General features: G+C 32.6%; 3 protein-coding genes across 4 annotated transcripts in view; 1 reads left to right on the top strand and 2 right to left on the bottom strand.

Moving 5' to 3' along the window:
• LOC143074175 (lysine-specific demethylase 2A-like) overlaps window positions 1-15,996 on the bottom strand; it is a 52,837-nt gene that overhangs the window by 29,378 nt on the left and 7,463 nt on the right. Inside the window, exon 5 of the mRNA XM_076249723.1 lies at window positions 14,714-14,886. Within this exon, the coding sequence (XP_076105838.1) occupies window positions 14,714-14,886 (173 nt within the window). The remainder of the gene's footprint in view (window positions 1-14,713; window positions 14,887-15,996) is intronic.
• Window positions 240-5,710, bottom strand: LOC143076545 (uncharacterized). Of its 2 annotated transcripts, none has more exons than XM_076252371.1 (2): window positions 5,277-5,710; window positions 240-876 (listed from the first exon to the last, which is right to left on the bottom strand). In XM_076252371.1, exons 1-2 carry the CDS (start codon window positions 5,620-5,622, stop codon window positions 812-814), a joined length of 411 nt encoding a protein of 136 aa, XP_076108486.1. In that variant the 5' UTR covers window positions 5,623-5,710; the 3' UTR covers window positions 240-811. The 2 variants fall into 2 exon arrangements, 1 of the variants encoding a protein (XP_076108486.1); XR_012978690.1 differs by lacking the exon at window positions 240-876 and adding an exon at window positions 940-1,488.
• Window positions 5,999-8,932, top strand: LOC143076549 (uncharacterized). Its single transcript, XM_076252376.1, has 2 exons — window positions 5,999-6,075; window positions 7,162-8,932. The coding sequence occupies exon 2, from the start codon at window positions 7,165-7,167 to the stop codon at window positions 8,830-8,832; it is 1,668 nt and encodes a 555-aa protein (XP_076108491.1). The 5' UTR covers window positions 5,999-6,075; window positions 7,162-7,164; the 3' UTR covers window positions 8,833-8,932.

Raw genomic sequence — 15,996 nt, 5'->3', positions numbered from 1 at the left:
AAATATATCAAGATTCTTCCAAAAGAATTTTTCTGTATTAAATACTATTTAGAAACATTATTAACATCTGTTAGTATAATAGTCCCAGTTAACATACACCATTTTTCTCTATTAGAACATTTAAATCCTGTATTGTAAATGTCTTAATGACAAAAGTTTATTTTGAACTTTTATAATTTGGGTCAGTTATTTTCTATGTCATTTAAATATTTAATATTTAATATTTAATACATAATTTCAACGTAATATCAAATTCAAAAATGTAAAGAAAACACTTTGCAATAGTATAAATAAACAATTAACAACAAAGGAAAAGTTTATATCCAATAAAAAGAGCGAAATAATATAGTGAGTAAATTTAATGCAAGAGTTTATACTAATGAAAATCTAGTTTGAACCAGTGTGATTACTGAGGTGTAAAATATAAATTTCACTGTTTTGCTAATTAAATAATTTAAATCTTAAATTAAACCAATTATCAAGTGGGTGAAATAAAAGGAAGTCAATAGGTATAATTTGTATTGCCTGATATAAATATTTTTTCAATATATTACAAAATACAATATATCATAAATAATTAAATACACAAATGAAAATACATAAACATAGATATATAACCAAATTTTTTGGCAAACATCCGCCAAGCCTGCAAGGCCGCCAAAAAAAAATAAAGATAAAATAATAACTATCAAAACAGTTATAATGATGATAAAAACCAGACATACTATCATCACTCTTTTTTCTCACTTCAAATAAGCTCCATCCTTTCAAAATGTGTATAGATAATGAAAGGACAAAACAGCAAACCAACTCAAAATATATGTAGATCTTGAGTAGTAAGAGGAAAACCAGCATCATATTCAGGATGCAAGTTCTCTGAAAAGAGAAAAAAGAATAATTACAGTAAACAATATACATGTATGAAGTAAATAAAAACACAATTGTAACACATTACAATTTATATACTCTGATGCTTAATAATATTGATTATCTTTTTTCTGAAAAGTTCTGTACCAGCAAAATTTAAATGAAGCCCATCTCTCGGAGCAAATAAGGAAGCATCTGGAATATTGTCGAGTAAGAAACTCCTATACAAATTACAATATAATAAATTATTTCTTTTACACAATCTTTTTAACTCAGTATTAACTTTATTAACTTTAGCTCCAGTTTTCATGTGATCAACTGGTCTAGGAAGAATAGAAGTAAAGATCAACTTAGCAAATGTCATCTTTTTTAACTTGTGAATTAGATCTCCGAAATATGATATAATAGTATCTACGGATTGAGACGAAGAAATATTATTAGTACCAACATGAACTATAACGAAATCTAATGAAATTAAATCTACTTTCCCAGATGAAATTAACTCAGTAAGACGACCAATAGTGGCACCAGGAAAGGCCTGAGTTGTACACCCATCTATTCCACTAACATATTTAGGTATAGACGCTGACACAATGGTCGCCCTTTTTTCAAAGAAATTCCCTGTAAAAATTTATAATAAAACATCTGAAATATGTGCCGTCATCTTTTCTGCTACTGAAATCTTATCATCTAATGAAAATTTTAAATATCTTTTATAAGCATCGCTTTTCCAATCTCCGTACAATTGAATTAATTCAGTAGGTACTTCGGCTGCAAAAGCCCAGCTAGCCCCCCCTCGCCTAAAACTATGTGTAGAATATGAACAAGCATCTAAACCAATCTCAGTAATTAACTGTCTCAATATTGTCTGAAATTGTCTATACGTGACAGGTACACATAATTTATGTTTTATAAAACAATAAGCTGGACTCTTATCAGAAGTACAAACTAAAGACTTCATATTCAAAAAAGCTTGAACGGGACACAATGGGGAATCTGGTATCGAGACTAAAGGTATCAATAATTCTCTCTCACCAAACTGAATGGTTTTCGACCATTTAACACTTATCAATAATAGCTTACGCTTACAATCGAAAATAATACTATCCCTACAAAGCTGCTTATTATGATCAAAAGTAGAAATGGAGTCTGGCACCAAATTAGATTTTCTAAACATTAGAAAAAAGGCATGTAAAAATAAACACCATATAGTAGCATCATATGCACTATTCATATCCAGCTTCTTATAAATTTGAAGTAAAATGTGAGGAGTAATTGGCAAGGCCTGTTTTTGACAATGTGCCTTAATTCTACATAAACCTCTTAATACTAATCTCAAATGAAAAGCTTCAAACTGTGGATATTCTAAATCTAACAATAAATGCAGATATCTTACTGAACTAAGATAATTCTTTATAGAGTCAACAGATTTAAAACTTCTACTTAGAAACTGTGCATATAGTGTCAAAACATGAACTGTAGCAGGAACAGGCATAAGTTCAAAATATATACAAAACATAAAATATGATTCTAACTGAGTTTTCTTATTTTTATAAGTACTCTCCGCAAAAGCATGTTTAGCAGAATCTTTACATTGAAACCGCAGAACCTCTAACTCTGTAAAATAAATTACCAATTATTTAAAAATGAAAAATCTGACATGATAACTGGTACCTCTTCATATCTATCTACTGAAATAGCTGACTTAAATAACTCTCTGTATTTATGACTACAATGCCATCGAGACAAATAGTCAGCAAGTCTATTTTCTACACCTAAAATGTGTCTGGCTCGAACTTCAAACTGAAAACTTGCTTGAATAAAACAAAGCTCTCTCAAACAAGTTTGCATAAAAGCATCCTTAGATGAACCTGAATTGATGACCTGAACAGACGCCTCATTATCACAAAAGATCAGAATTTTTTTCCCGCAAAATGTTTTCCCCCAAATTTTAACCGCAACTACGATAGCAAGTAACTCCAAACAATTGATATGTAATTGATCTTTTGTGATATCAGAAGGAAAAACAGCATGAAAATACTGATTTGAAGTAATAGCTCCAAACCCTTCTAAACAAGCATCGCTTGAAAAAATCTCATCTGGAGACGACCAATCTTCAAGAGACATCATCGAGATACCATTATAGCTCGACAGAAACCTATGCCACCACAATAAGTCTTTCTGTACCTCTACCGGAATCTTTCTATATATCTTATGTCCACTGCCCACGACATTTGAAGGGAAAGCACTACGAAGCCAGTTCAACAAACGACTGACAAATAATCTACCGGGTCGTACACAGGTGGACACAAAATGAAGTTTCCCAAGTATTGACTGTAACTCTCTTAAAGAAGCTTTTTTCTTTCTTAACCAAGCCTGAACTAACAACGAAATCTCTAGAACACGATCTGAAGTAACTTCCAAAGTCAACTTCACAGTGTCAACTGTGATTCCTAAAAATTCCATCCTCGTAGTAGGAGCTACTCCTTTTTGCTTTGACTCCTCTAGCCCACAACTATCTAGTAATGCACCTAAAGCAATATAAGCTTCATCAGCTTTATCCATCGTATCCGCACCACCAAAATCATCTAGATAATTGATAACCATGTATCCCATCTTATAAAACATAAAACTAACAGCTGTAGTGATTCTTTGACAAATCAAAGCACTAGACCGTAAACCCATAGGAAGAACACGATCCGCAAAGAGCTTATTATCCCACTGAAAACCAACTAAATGCAAATCACCTGGGTCAATTGGAATTTGCCTGTAGGCCCTTTTCAAATCCTTCTTAAAAACCAGACACTTACCACCTTTATCCTTAATTATTCCGACTAAATCATCAACTTTCGGATACGATAATTGAACCTTTTCACCTAAATAAACATCCTTTGAGATAAAATCATTTACGGATCTTCCAGGTGGGAAACTTAAGTCTAAAATGACCCTTCGTTCCACCGAGTCTTTTTTATACACCGAATTTAACAGTGAAATTTTGAAATGACAAGAAAAAGGATTTTTGTCAAACGGTCCAATTATTGCTCCATATGTAGCTTCCTTTAATAAGTAAGCCAAAATTTCATCATGAAAATCTGTAGCCCCTTTATGATTCTTAACTTTAGATGAACCTTCATTTAACATTTCTCCCTGATATCCAATCGGAGCACCAAACTGTAAAAACTCGCAAATGATTTCATCGTCATAGTCTATCAAATTTTCCCTAAAAAAATCTACATTAATTCCAGATTTAACTGGAATTCTACAACCCAAATAATTTGGGTAACCTGATTGAACAATTTGATTATGTATTTCAATAGTATTTTTAAACTCAGTATCGTTCAGTTTATCCTGAGCAACTAAACCAACCTTATTAATCTTAATATTCAATGTGTCTACATTTACATCACACAATAAATCTTTCTTGTATTTTTTACAAAAATGTGTACACTTATTAATAAATGCATTTCCATTGTCAAGATTATCAACCTTATCATTATCAAGTTTGTCGTCACTTTCCAACGATTTCATATAACTTGGTAAAAAAACTTCTGCTAGTAGATTTAACATTGTACATTTACCAAACACATTTTTTACTGCCAGTCATTTAGTTTGATGCGGACAAATTTCTGACGATTCCGGATGATAAGCCTTTCTGTTATCTTCTCTCCAGCAAGTCGCACAAATATGTTGAAGGTACTTATCGACACCTCGAATTTTGCCATAATGTGAATCCTTTTGCACACATTTTTTCCTTTGAAAATGCGAACAATAAAACACAGTCTCTTCTTTCTTTACTGGTTTTTTGTTTTCCCCATACTGAATAGATTTTTTAGACTTGACATCTGATTTTACATATTTAATCAAAATGGGAGTTTCAATCTCACTGAAATCTTTGGACCAATCAGCCAAACCATTTTCAATCTGCCTTATTATATGAGCATACATTTTTTTCAGACCCTTCCACTCATACAATTCTGTATAATACGCAATTTTTTTCAACAGCTTTGTTCTACCAATTCTTTCGACATCGCCTATCTTTGAAGAGGACAAAATTTCCAATTCTCCAGCCACAAATAAGTTAAACTCAAGATCATCAAAATTGATTTTAGACCCCGCATATTCAAACTGCAATTTTGATTGCGGCCACAATTGCTTTTTTACTACTTCATCTGACGGATGATCAAATATACCAGACTTTTTCTTGCTTTTATTTTTGTGTCTTTTGGATTTTTTTATAGAATCACTTAATTCATCGGACTCACAGCTAGAAGTGGTATCCCCACTTTCATCAGAAGAATCATCTGAATCAATTTCTAAAATTTTCTTAACAGCCGATTCTGCCTTTTTCTTAATTGAAGGACATTTTCTTAAAGAATTAATGTTAAGAGAATCATCTACTTTAGCAGTACCTTTTTGTTTCTCCGTTTTCTTCTTTAACTCTTTTTTCTCCTTCTCTATTTCCTTCCTGATCTTTTCTTTCTTCTCCTGCGACTTTTGTTCCTTCTTTTTCCGCTTTACTTTCGCCAACTCCTTCTTTAACCTCTGCAACTCCTCATCTTCCTCGCTGCTTTCACCACTGTCATTGCTGTCGACCTCCGACTCAATTTCCTCCACTTTCTGTAGTCTTCTTGACTTCACTGGAGTCATCTCCTTCTCCAAACTGAACACATCCTCCGTAACATTAGGGCTAGACATTCCCACACAATGCAATTGTTTATAGTTAACGTTCTTACTTTCCCTTAATTCCCGAGACATACTTTAACGGCGGAAAAGTTCATTACTATCAACTTCAAAAGTCACTTTAACTCAAAAAAGGCAATCAAAAAATTCCAAGTAGCTTTTACGTAATATATAATTTCAACGTAATATCAAATTCAAAAATGTAAAGAAAACACTTTGCAATAGTATAAATAAACAATTAACAACAAAGGAAAAGTTTATATCCAATAAAAAGAGCGAAATAATATAGTGAGTAAATTTAATGCAAGAGTTTATACTAATGAAAATCTAGTTTGAACCAGTGTGATTACTGAGGTGTAAAATATAAATTTCACTGCTTTGCTAATTAAATAATTAAAATCTTAAATTAAACCAATATTTAATAATTAGCTGAATCAGGTATAGACATGTCCTAAATACCTTCCTGGTCGGCTGACATTGAAGAAATGGTAAAAGAGAACTAAACTTTTGTCGTAACAAAATCAACAGGTATTTGGTTAAATTATTAGTTAATTTATTTAATGACTAGGTATAAAATGCAGAGTAATGTGTATGTAACCTATGTCCATACATTGTAAAAATATGTTTTATTGTTCAAAGGAGTAGGTTTAGTAAGGTCCTAAAATGGCCCCCTTTTTTTGTGTAAATTTCAAGTTTTGATTTATTAAGCAATATCACAATAAATTATAGTAATACAGTGATTAGATAGGAAATATGCCATTTTGTTGAAAATTTACGTTCCTGCAATTTATTATGATGTCACAAGTTGTACTCATATTATATTTCGACAAAAAAATCAATGGAAATAGGCAAATTTCCATAGATTATTGGACAAGAAACATAGAGCTCATTCATCCACAACAGAGATCTTTTAAAATAATCTGTGTAACTCATTTCATGTCTTATTTGAATATTCAGTTTGTTGACGCCTGCACTCTATGTTTCCTGGTCCTTAATTTGGTTAAAATCCAGCAGATTTTCACCAAATCTCTTATCTTAACCTTTTTGGAATGTAAAAATCAATATGTTAGAATTAAACTTTGACAAAAATAATTCTATTTAACTTTCTCACATCATGTTTCTAAGTCAACTTAAAACATTTTTTGTCTTTTAACAATGAACTTTATAATCAGGGCCAAATATGGCCCTTACCAAACTAACTCTTTTATAATCAACAATGTCATCCATCATTTTAACCTTTTTTGTATATTCAAATTAATTTTGTTTTATGTAATCAACAAGAAGCACAGCTAGTGACCAATGCAACAGAGTGAATCAATGCAAGATAAGCAAATAAAATATACAGCAACAAACGACAACCATTGAAGCATTCAACAAGTCACTGTCCCTAGTCAGGAGCATGTAATTAAGTGACTGGAGCTTGTTGTACATTATATTTGCTTTCTTGTTATGTTATATAAATATGTCCATAAATCAGAGTGTTGGTTTTCTCCTTTGAATTTTTTTACATTGGTCATAAAGACTCATTTCTTGCCAAATATCAATATCCATTCACCATTGACTATTTGAACCTCCACAAGAATGCAAAATAACATTTATCTTGGATATTTTCAGGTCATGGCATCCAGTAAACCTATTCCATGTGGACCTTGTATAGAAGGAAAAGTAAACACTAAAGCTGACATCTGGTGTTACAACTGTGATGAAGGATTATGTTCAACATGTTCTGGTCATCACAAAAGATCTAAATTGTCACGTGATCATAAAACCATTGATATTAAAAGTTATAACCCATCTGTTCAAACTATTAGAACAGAATGTGACAAACATGGTCAACAGCTCACCTTGTATTGCCCGAGTCATTTAATGCCTTGCTGTGATGAATGTATTTCCAACAGTCATTCAAAGTGTATGGGAATAAAAAGTTTAGCTAGCGTTGTTGAGAAAACCAAGATTGAAAAATCTAAAGAATCTGTAGAGAAAGAAATCAACTCCGTCTTACAACTCTTAGGTAAAGTTGTAAATAACAAATCACAAAACATTAAAAGAGGAGAACAAGAATATGAAAGCATTAAAGAATTCATTGTGAAAATACGCAGTGAAATAGATAAACATTTAACCCACCTAGAAAAGAAGATCTACCAACAAGCAGATACCATCTTGAATCAGGAAAAATCAAAAGCCACAGATTTGATCGCTGAAATTGAAGGAAAACAGAAAAACTTAAGGAAAATGCAAGACCAATTACATACAGTTATACCACATGCCTCAAAACTCCAATCATTTCTAGGCGTACATCAGATTGAACAACAAGTACATCAATGTCAACGATACATAGATGATCTTGAAAAAGATCACAGGGCTAAAGAATTTACCATCAAAATGGAGGAAAATAATGAAGTAGAAAAGATAATAAAAAAGGTAGGATCCTTAGGAGAATTAACCGTTGTTAAAACAGATATGGATTTGAAGAATAAAACAAGTGTGAGGAGGGAAGCACAAGTAGAATCACAAGAACAATCAAACATAGGCAACATGACCATCAACATTGAGAAAAAAATAAAGATCAACATGGATAAGTCGGTGAGTGACATGATTTGTCTGATGGATGGAAGACTTATAATAATGGAAATGAATCACAAAGTTAACCTACTTACTCCTGATGGCAAACTACTGAAAAAGTTACCTTTACCTGGTAATGCCTGGAGTGTTACACAGATCAATCAGAACACTATTGCCACAACTCATCCCTTGGAGAAAGCCATTAGAATCTTCAATATGGAGAATGAAACAGTAACCAAAGTTATAAAGTTAGATAAAGTATGCTGTGGATTATCATCATCAGATGATTCTCTTGTTGTAGGTTTGAGTACAAATGAAATCCGTATTATAGACTTAGAAGGAAATACACTGAAGTCAATACAAGTTCATAGTGAATCATACCTGGAATACCTTGTTTACTGTAATGACAAAGTAATCTATATTGACCACAGTGGTAAAGCAGTATACTGTGTTGATCAATCAGGTAAACAGATCTGGCAATATACACAGGATTTATCAAAACCATGGGGACTTTGTACAGACACTTATGGTAACATTATTGTAGCAGATTTAAAATCTCAAAGAATAATAGTTATATCAAGAGATGGAAAGGAAAGTAAAGTACTGCTTAGTAATGGACTGAAGGATCCTAAATGTATTTGTTTTAAACAAAATGAGTCTTCAGGTTTTATTTGTGATCTTAATGGCAAAAACTTGACAAAATTCAATTTATCTTCTGGATAAAATATACACTGAGAAATCAAATGATTTTACCTGATTTTGATACATGTACAACAATAAGTAAATTATATATATTTTTATTAAATATTACACAGAATCAGTATTAGTCCAATGATACCTGTACATGTATTATTACTAACAACTTGTTATTTCTATTTATCAAATATTACACAGAATTAGTAAACTTAGTTGAGTCTGTCATCACTTATTTTTTTATTTTTTTACTGTGTTAAGATCTTACCATTATTTTGAAAATCTAAAGTATTGAGGTCCAATTTGTTAGCCACCATGATGTTGAATTAGAGAATCATAGGATTCAATGTTCAATATGAATATTATAGGGCAATGGCGTTGACAATAACACCACTCATGTCCTATTATTTCTCTCATTTCACCACTGGTTGGAAAATTGACCCAGGTTCAAATTTTAGGGAGTTCAATTTTCTAATGTCACCAATATCAATAGTAAACATGGTACATGTTGCATGAAGTTTCCAGCTGTAGTAAGAAAACCAGGATGAGTTCAAACATAAATAGTTTGACACCTTTCTGACACATGTTTCAATTGAATTCCTGACTGAATACATAAAAATCTAGGCTAAAATACACTAGTACTTTTCTTGTCCTTGAGGTTTAAAAAAGTTTGCACATCCTGAAATGTCTTATTAGAATAAAGGAGATCTGGTATGATTTCCAATGAGACAATTATAAATCAAAGTTGCCTGCTTTTTCTTGAATCAGGCCACACTTAAAAATATTTGGTTTGCCCAAACCCTACCCAAAGGTTGAGACAGTAGGTAGGTAGGTACGTATTTGTTTTTTTTTTTCCTACAAAACGAAATTTTATCTATCTGATGTTTATTAGTCTTTGTGCCTATCTGATTAAAAAAATATATTCAAATCAGGAAAATAAAAGATTTTGAGTAGGCAGCTTTTTTCTAGGTAAGTAGGGTTGGGGCAAACAAACCTATTCTTTTTTAAGGCCTCATAGTCAAGTGAAAATGAGTGGTGACGATTAAGTGAACACTGCCATACAGACATACCTTACAAACATTCCATTCAACAAATATATTTGACTATTGCTTAATGTACCTGGAAAAACAACAAAACCATGACGAAATCATTGAGCATTGAAATTGAAGTCAAGGTCATAAGCACTCTACCAGGCAGACATGTAGATTTAATAATTCTATACAACAAATATAGTTGAACAATTGCTAAATGTACCTGATAAACTGAAAAATGAAAAAAAGTAAAAAGTAACAATGACAAATGAACCATGAAAATTAGGTCAAGGTCACATGAACCCTACAAGACAAAGATATACACTTTGCAAATGTTGTATACACAAGATATGGTTTACCTAATGCTTATAGTATCTGATTAACTGACAAAACAATGAAAACTGAAAATTGACCAATGATCCATGAAAACGAGGTCAAGGTCACATGAACCCTGTCAGACAGACAAGCAGAAATTTAAAATAAAAATCATACACCAAATATAGATGAAACATTGCATAATACATCCGATACACTGGGGAAAAAAAAACATGAAAAAAGTAAGATTGACCACTGAACAATAAAAATGAGTCGAAACATCTTGAAAAATTTGGTTAACTTATACAATAATACAAGAGTGCACACACTAAAATGTCTCGCCTTCTTTACTAATCATTGATATTATGTTGATAGTCCTAAATATAACGCTTTATTACAACTGTCACATAAACTTAACATTAACCAAGACAGCTTAACAAAGACTAATGAACCATGAAAATGAGGTCAAGGTCAGATGAACCATGCCAGGCAGACATGTACAGCTAACAATGCTTCCATACAACAAATATAGTTGACCTATTACTTAAGGTTTAAGAAAAAATAGACCAAAACACAACAGGAGTGCACACACTGAAATGTCTCGCCTTCTTTACTAATCATTGATATTATGTTGATAGTCCTAAATATAAAGCTTTATTACAACTGTCACATAAACTTAACATTAACCAAGACAGCTTAACAAAGACTAATGAACCATGAAAATGAGGTCAAGGTCAGATGAACCATGCCAGGCAGACATGTACAGCTAACAATGCTTCCATACATTAAAGATAGTTGACCTATTACTTATAGTTTAAAAAAAATAGACCAAAACACAAAAACTTAACACTGTGCAATGAACCGTAAAATTTAGGTCATGGTCAAATAAAACGTGCGGGACTGACATATAGATCATAAAATATTTCCATTATACACCAAATATAGTTGACCTTTGGCATATAATATTAGATAAAAAGACCAAAACTCAAAAACTAACTATAACCACTGGACCATGAAAATGAGGTCAAGGTCAAATGACATCTGCCCGCTAGACATATACACCTTACAATCATTCCATACAACAAATATTGTAGACCTATTGCATAAAGTATAGGAAAAACAGACCAAAACACTAAAACTTAACTATAACCACTGAACCATGAAAATGAGGTCAAGGTCAGGTGACACCTGTCAGTTGGACATGTACACCATACAGTCCTTCCATACACCAAATATCCTAGCCCTATTGCTTATAGTATCTGAGATATTGAATTGACCACCAAAACTTAACCTTGATCACTGATCCATGAAATGAGGTCGAGGTCAAGTGAAAACTGTCTGACGGGCATGAGGACCTTGCGAATTACGCACATACCAAATATAGTTATCCTATTACTTATAATAAGAGAGAATTCAACATTACAAAAATTCTGAACTTTTTTTTCCAGTGGTCACCGAACCATGAAAATGAGGTCAAGGACATTAGACATGTGACTGACGGAAACTTCATAACATGAGACATCTATATAAACAAAGTAGGAAGCATCCAGGTCTTTCACCTTCTACAATATAAACCTTTTAAGAAGTGAGCTAACACCGCCGTAGCCGCCACCAGATCACTATCCCTATGATGAGCTTTCTGCAACATAAGTTGCAGGCTTGACAAAAAATGATGTCAAGGTCATATGAAACCTGCCAGACTTACATGTACATGTTACAATAATTCCATTGCTTAAAGTACACTAGAAAAAGACCAAACCACAAACACTAAACATTGTTCAAAGATCCATGAAATAAAGGTTTTAAAAGGTCAGATAAAATCAGTGTGTTAGACATTTTGCACATTACAATCCGTCTATAAGGAAACTATATTTAACCTATTGCCTATAGTATCTGAAACTCGATTCACAAAAAAATAAGCCTCCATGTCTTCTACCATCTGAAATATAAAGCTTTATACAAAAAGTTCAAGCCGTAACATCCACAACAGGATTGTTAGCCCTATGTCTTGCAGTTTCAAGGCAGACAAAATAATAGCTACTTATTCAGTTATATAGACTTTGATGTAACTGACTTTTAAGAGGGTGGTAAAGGGCTATTTTCGTGCAATGTGTTTTACCATTTGTATTTCATGTGCAGCTGTGAAAAATGTTCCGTTATTCACTGTATTTCGTGAAATCAGTAACTAGAGGCTCTAAAGAGCCTGTGTCGCTCACCTTGGTCTATGTGCATATTAAACAAAATGGATTCATGACAAAATTGTATTTTGGTGATGGTGATGTGTTTGAAGTTCTTACTTTACTGAACGATTTTGCTTCTTACAATTAAATCTATCATGAACTTTGCCCATTAGTAACAGAGAACTATATTTGGTAAAAATTTACATAAATTTACCAAATTAATGAAAATTGTTAAAAATTGACTATAAAGGGCAATAACTCCTTTAGGTCATGTTGACTTATTTGTAGATCTTACTTTGCTGAACATTATTGCTGTTTACAGTTTATCGCTATCTATAATAGTATTCAAGATAACCAAAAACGGCAAAATTTCTTTAAAAATTACCAATTGGAGGGCAGCAACCCAACAACCAGTTGTCCAATTCATCTGAAAAATTCAGGGCAGATAGATATTGACTTGATTAACAATTTAACTTCTTGTCAGATTTGCTCTAGATGCTTTGGTTTCATAGTTATAAGCAAAAAACTGCATTTTACCCCTATGTTCTATTTTTAGCCGTGGCGGCCATCTTGGTTGAATGGCCAGGTCATCGGACACATTTTTCAAACTAGATACCCCAAAGATGATTGTGGCCTAGTAGTTTCAGTGGAGATTTTGTAAAAGATTACTTAGATTTATGAAAAATGGTTAAAGATTGACTATAAAGGGCAATAACTCCTAAAGGGGTCAACTGACCATTTTGGTCATGTTGACTTATTTGTAGATCTTACTTTGCTGAACATTATTGCTGTTTACAATTTATCTCTATCTATAATAATATTCAAGATAATAACCAGAAACAGCAAAATTTCCTCAAAATTACCAATTCAGGGGCAGCAACCCAACAACCGATTGACCGATTCATCTAAAAATTTCAGGGCAGATAGTTCTTGACCTGATAAACATTTTTATCCCATGTCAGATTTCCTCAAAATGCTTTGGTTTTTGAGTTATAAGCCAAAAACTGCATTTTACCCCTATGTTCTATTTTTAGCGGTGGCGGCCATCTTGGTTGGTTGACCAGGTCACGCCACACATTTTTTAAACTAGATACCCCAAAGATGATTGTGGCCAACTTTGGATTAATTTGGCCAAGTAGTTTCAGAGGAGAAGATTTTTGTAAAAGATTACTTTAATTTTTGAAAAATGGTTAAAAATTGACTATAAAGGGCAATAACTCCTAAACGGGTCAACTGACCATTTTGGTCATTTGACTTATTTGTAGATCTTACTTTGCTGAACATTATTGCTGTTTACAGTTTATCTCTATCTATAATAATATTCAAGATAATAACCAAAAACAGCAAAATTTCCTCAAAATTACCAATTCAGGGGCAGCAACCCAACAACCGATTGACCGATTCATCTGAAAATTTTAGGGCAGATAGATCTTGACCTGATAAACATTTTTATCCATGTCAGATTTCCTCAAAATGCTTTGGTTTTTGAGTTATAAGCCAAAAACTGCATTTTACCCCTTTGTTCTATTTTTAGCCGTGGCGGCCATCTTGGTTGGTTGACCAGGTCACGCCACACATTTTTTAAACTAGATACCCCAAAGATAATTGTGGCCAAGTTTGGATTAATTTGGCCAAGTAGTTTCAGAGGAGAAGATTTTTGTAAAAGATTACTTTAATTAACGAAAAATGGTTAAAAATTGACTATAAAGGGCAATAACTCCTAAATGGGTCAACTGACCATTTTGGTCATGTTGACTTATTTGTAGATCTTACTTTGCTGAACATTATTGCTGGTTACAGTTTATCTCTAACTATAATAATATTCAAGATAATAACCAAAAACACCAAAATTTCTTCAAAATTACCAATTCAGGGGCAGCAACCCAACAACCGATTGACCGATTCATCTGAAAATTTCAGGGCAGATAGATCTTGACCTGATAAACATTTTTACCCCTTGTCAGATTTGCTCTAAATGCTTTGGTTTTTGAGTTATAAGCCAAAAACTGCATTTTACCCCTATGTTCTATTTTTAGCCGTGGCGGCCATCTTGGTTGGTTGACCGGGTCACGCCACACATTTTTTAAACTAGATACCCCAATGATGATTGTGGCCAAGTTTGGTTTGATTTGGCCCAGTAGTTTCAGAGGAGAAGATTTTTGTAAAAGTTAACGACGACGGACGACGACGACGACGACGGACGACGGACGACGACGGACGACGGACGCCAAGTGATGAGAAAAGCTCACTTGGCCCTTCGGGCCAGGTGAGCTAAAAAGATCAATGTGCAAGAAATTTTTAATTATTCATTCATCATGAAATGGCAATTTAATTTCTCTTTCTTCTGTGCAGATACCCGCCCTTTACGCCCCTCCTTTAACTTACCAGAGCTGGAGATTCCACATTATTCTCTAACTTGGTGTGACTAAATTCTAAACTGATGACATTCAGTAACCTTGACCTTTCTGTGTTCTCATAATACTGGACCCAGTCTCTCATGGACATCTCAATCCCTTTCTGTGTATTAACATCCATAACATCAAGCATCCGTCGACTCCCTGCAATAATAATAAATATAGTAATCAGTAGATTTCAAAATGTGTCTATTTAGAAATACCTGTATTATTTTTTTACAGGTAGATTTAAACTGTTCATTTTTGTGCTCTAAAATTGATCATTAAGGTGGTACCCAACACCTTGACAAAAATTAATTTGTCTCGTTTAATTTTAATAAAATTTTGACAAAGTATTTACTTTGACCCTTTAACAAAAATATAAAAAATTCAAAAATTTTGAACCAATCATTTTATCAGAAAAAATACACTGGTTATATAGCAGTATGACAAACACTAATTTTGATCATTGAGAAGCTTAATATTCTCTTAACAATGCAACGTTATTAAAACGTTTAGCTGACTTTACAGAGTTATCTCCCTGTAGTGTTAGGTACCACCTTAAACAGATATTTTGAAAAAATCTCTGACTGCTGAAAGACAATATTAAATTTCTTTAAGACTATACCTGTTTTAATGCAATGGCTCTTTCATTCTCGTAAATTATCTTTTTTTTTAAAGTTAAACTTAAAGGCTATCTATAAACATGATAAATGTGCATTGAATTGGCCACTATGACAATTGTTATAACTATAAGTTATACAGGTCAAAAATATCTCAGTGTTTTTTACTTTTTCAAAGAAAAAAATTGGAACCAGTTTAAAAGTACAGTTTTCACCATCAGCAGTATATATATTTGATTTTTTCCCCCTTATTTTACACAAAATATTATAGTCCAGTCAAACTAAGATTTAACCTCAAACTAATTGCAACAGAAAATATTTTAGTTCTAATCTATAGCATTATGCCTTTTATATACACAGAAAAAAAGTCCCATAAATCTAACTTGAGGAAAACTCAAAATCAGCATTTTTAATTTCCTATGGAAATTAACATTGGAAGGGGAAATTATTTTTACAAAAATGAGTCTTTTTTGGTCATTTTTTGGTTGTTTTTCTTTAAATTTATGGAAGGTATGATACTTTGATGGGGTTGTAAGTTTGTATTTGACTAAATTATATAATCTTCTTCTCAGGAAATGTACAAAACCGAAGTTTTATGGGTAGTTTTATTTTTTTCGTGCCTTTTTCATTAAAGAAATTGCAAATTTGAAGC

The sequence above is a fragment of the Mytilus galloprovincialis genome, chromosome 5 (genome assembly GCF_965363235.1).
Source record: "Mytilus galloprovincialis chromosome 5, xbMytGall1.hap1.1, whole genome shotgun sequence".
NCBI classification, from domain to species: domain Eukaryota; kingdom Metazoa; phylum Mollusca; class Bivalvia; order Mytilida; family Mytilidae; genus Mytilus; species Mytilus galloprovincialis.
This window is presented reverse-complemented; position numbering and strand designations above follow the sequence as displayed.

Bases quoted from the DNA above. Each gene is read 5' to 3' on its own strand.
- LOC143076545 (XM_076252371.1), bottom strand. From the start codon at position 5,622: ATGTCTCGGGAATTAAGGGAAAGTAAGAACGTTAACTATAAACAATTG. The intron at 877-5,276 runs GTACTGCTAAAG...TTCTCTTTTCAG, and splicing joins GAAAACGGAGAAACAAAAAG to AGAACTTGCATCCTGAATAT.
- LOC143076549 (XM_076252376.1), top strand. From the start codon at position 7,165: ATGGCATCCAGTAAACCTATTCCATGTGGACCTTGTATAGAAGGAAAA.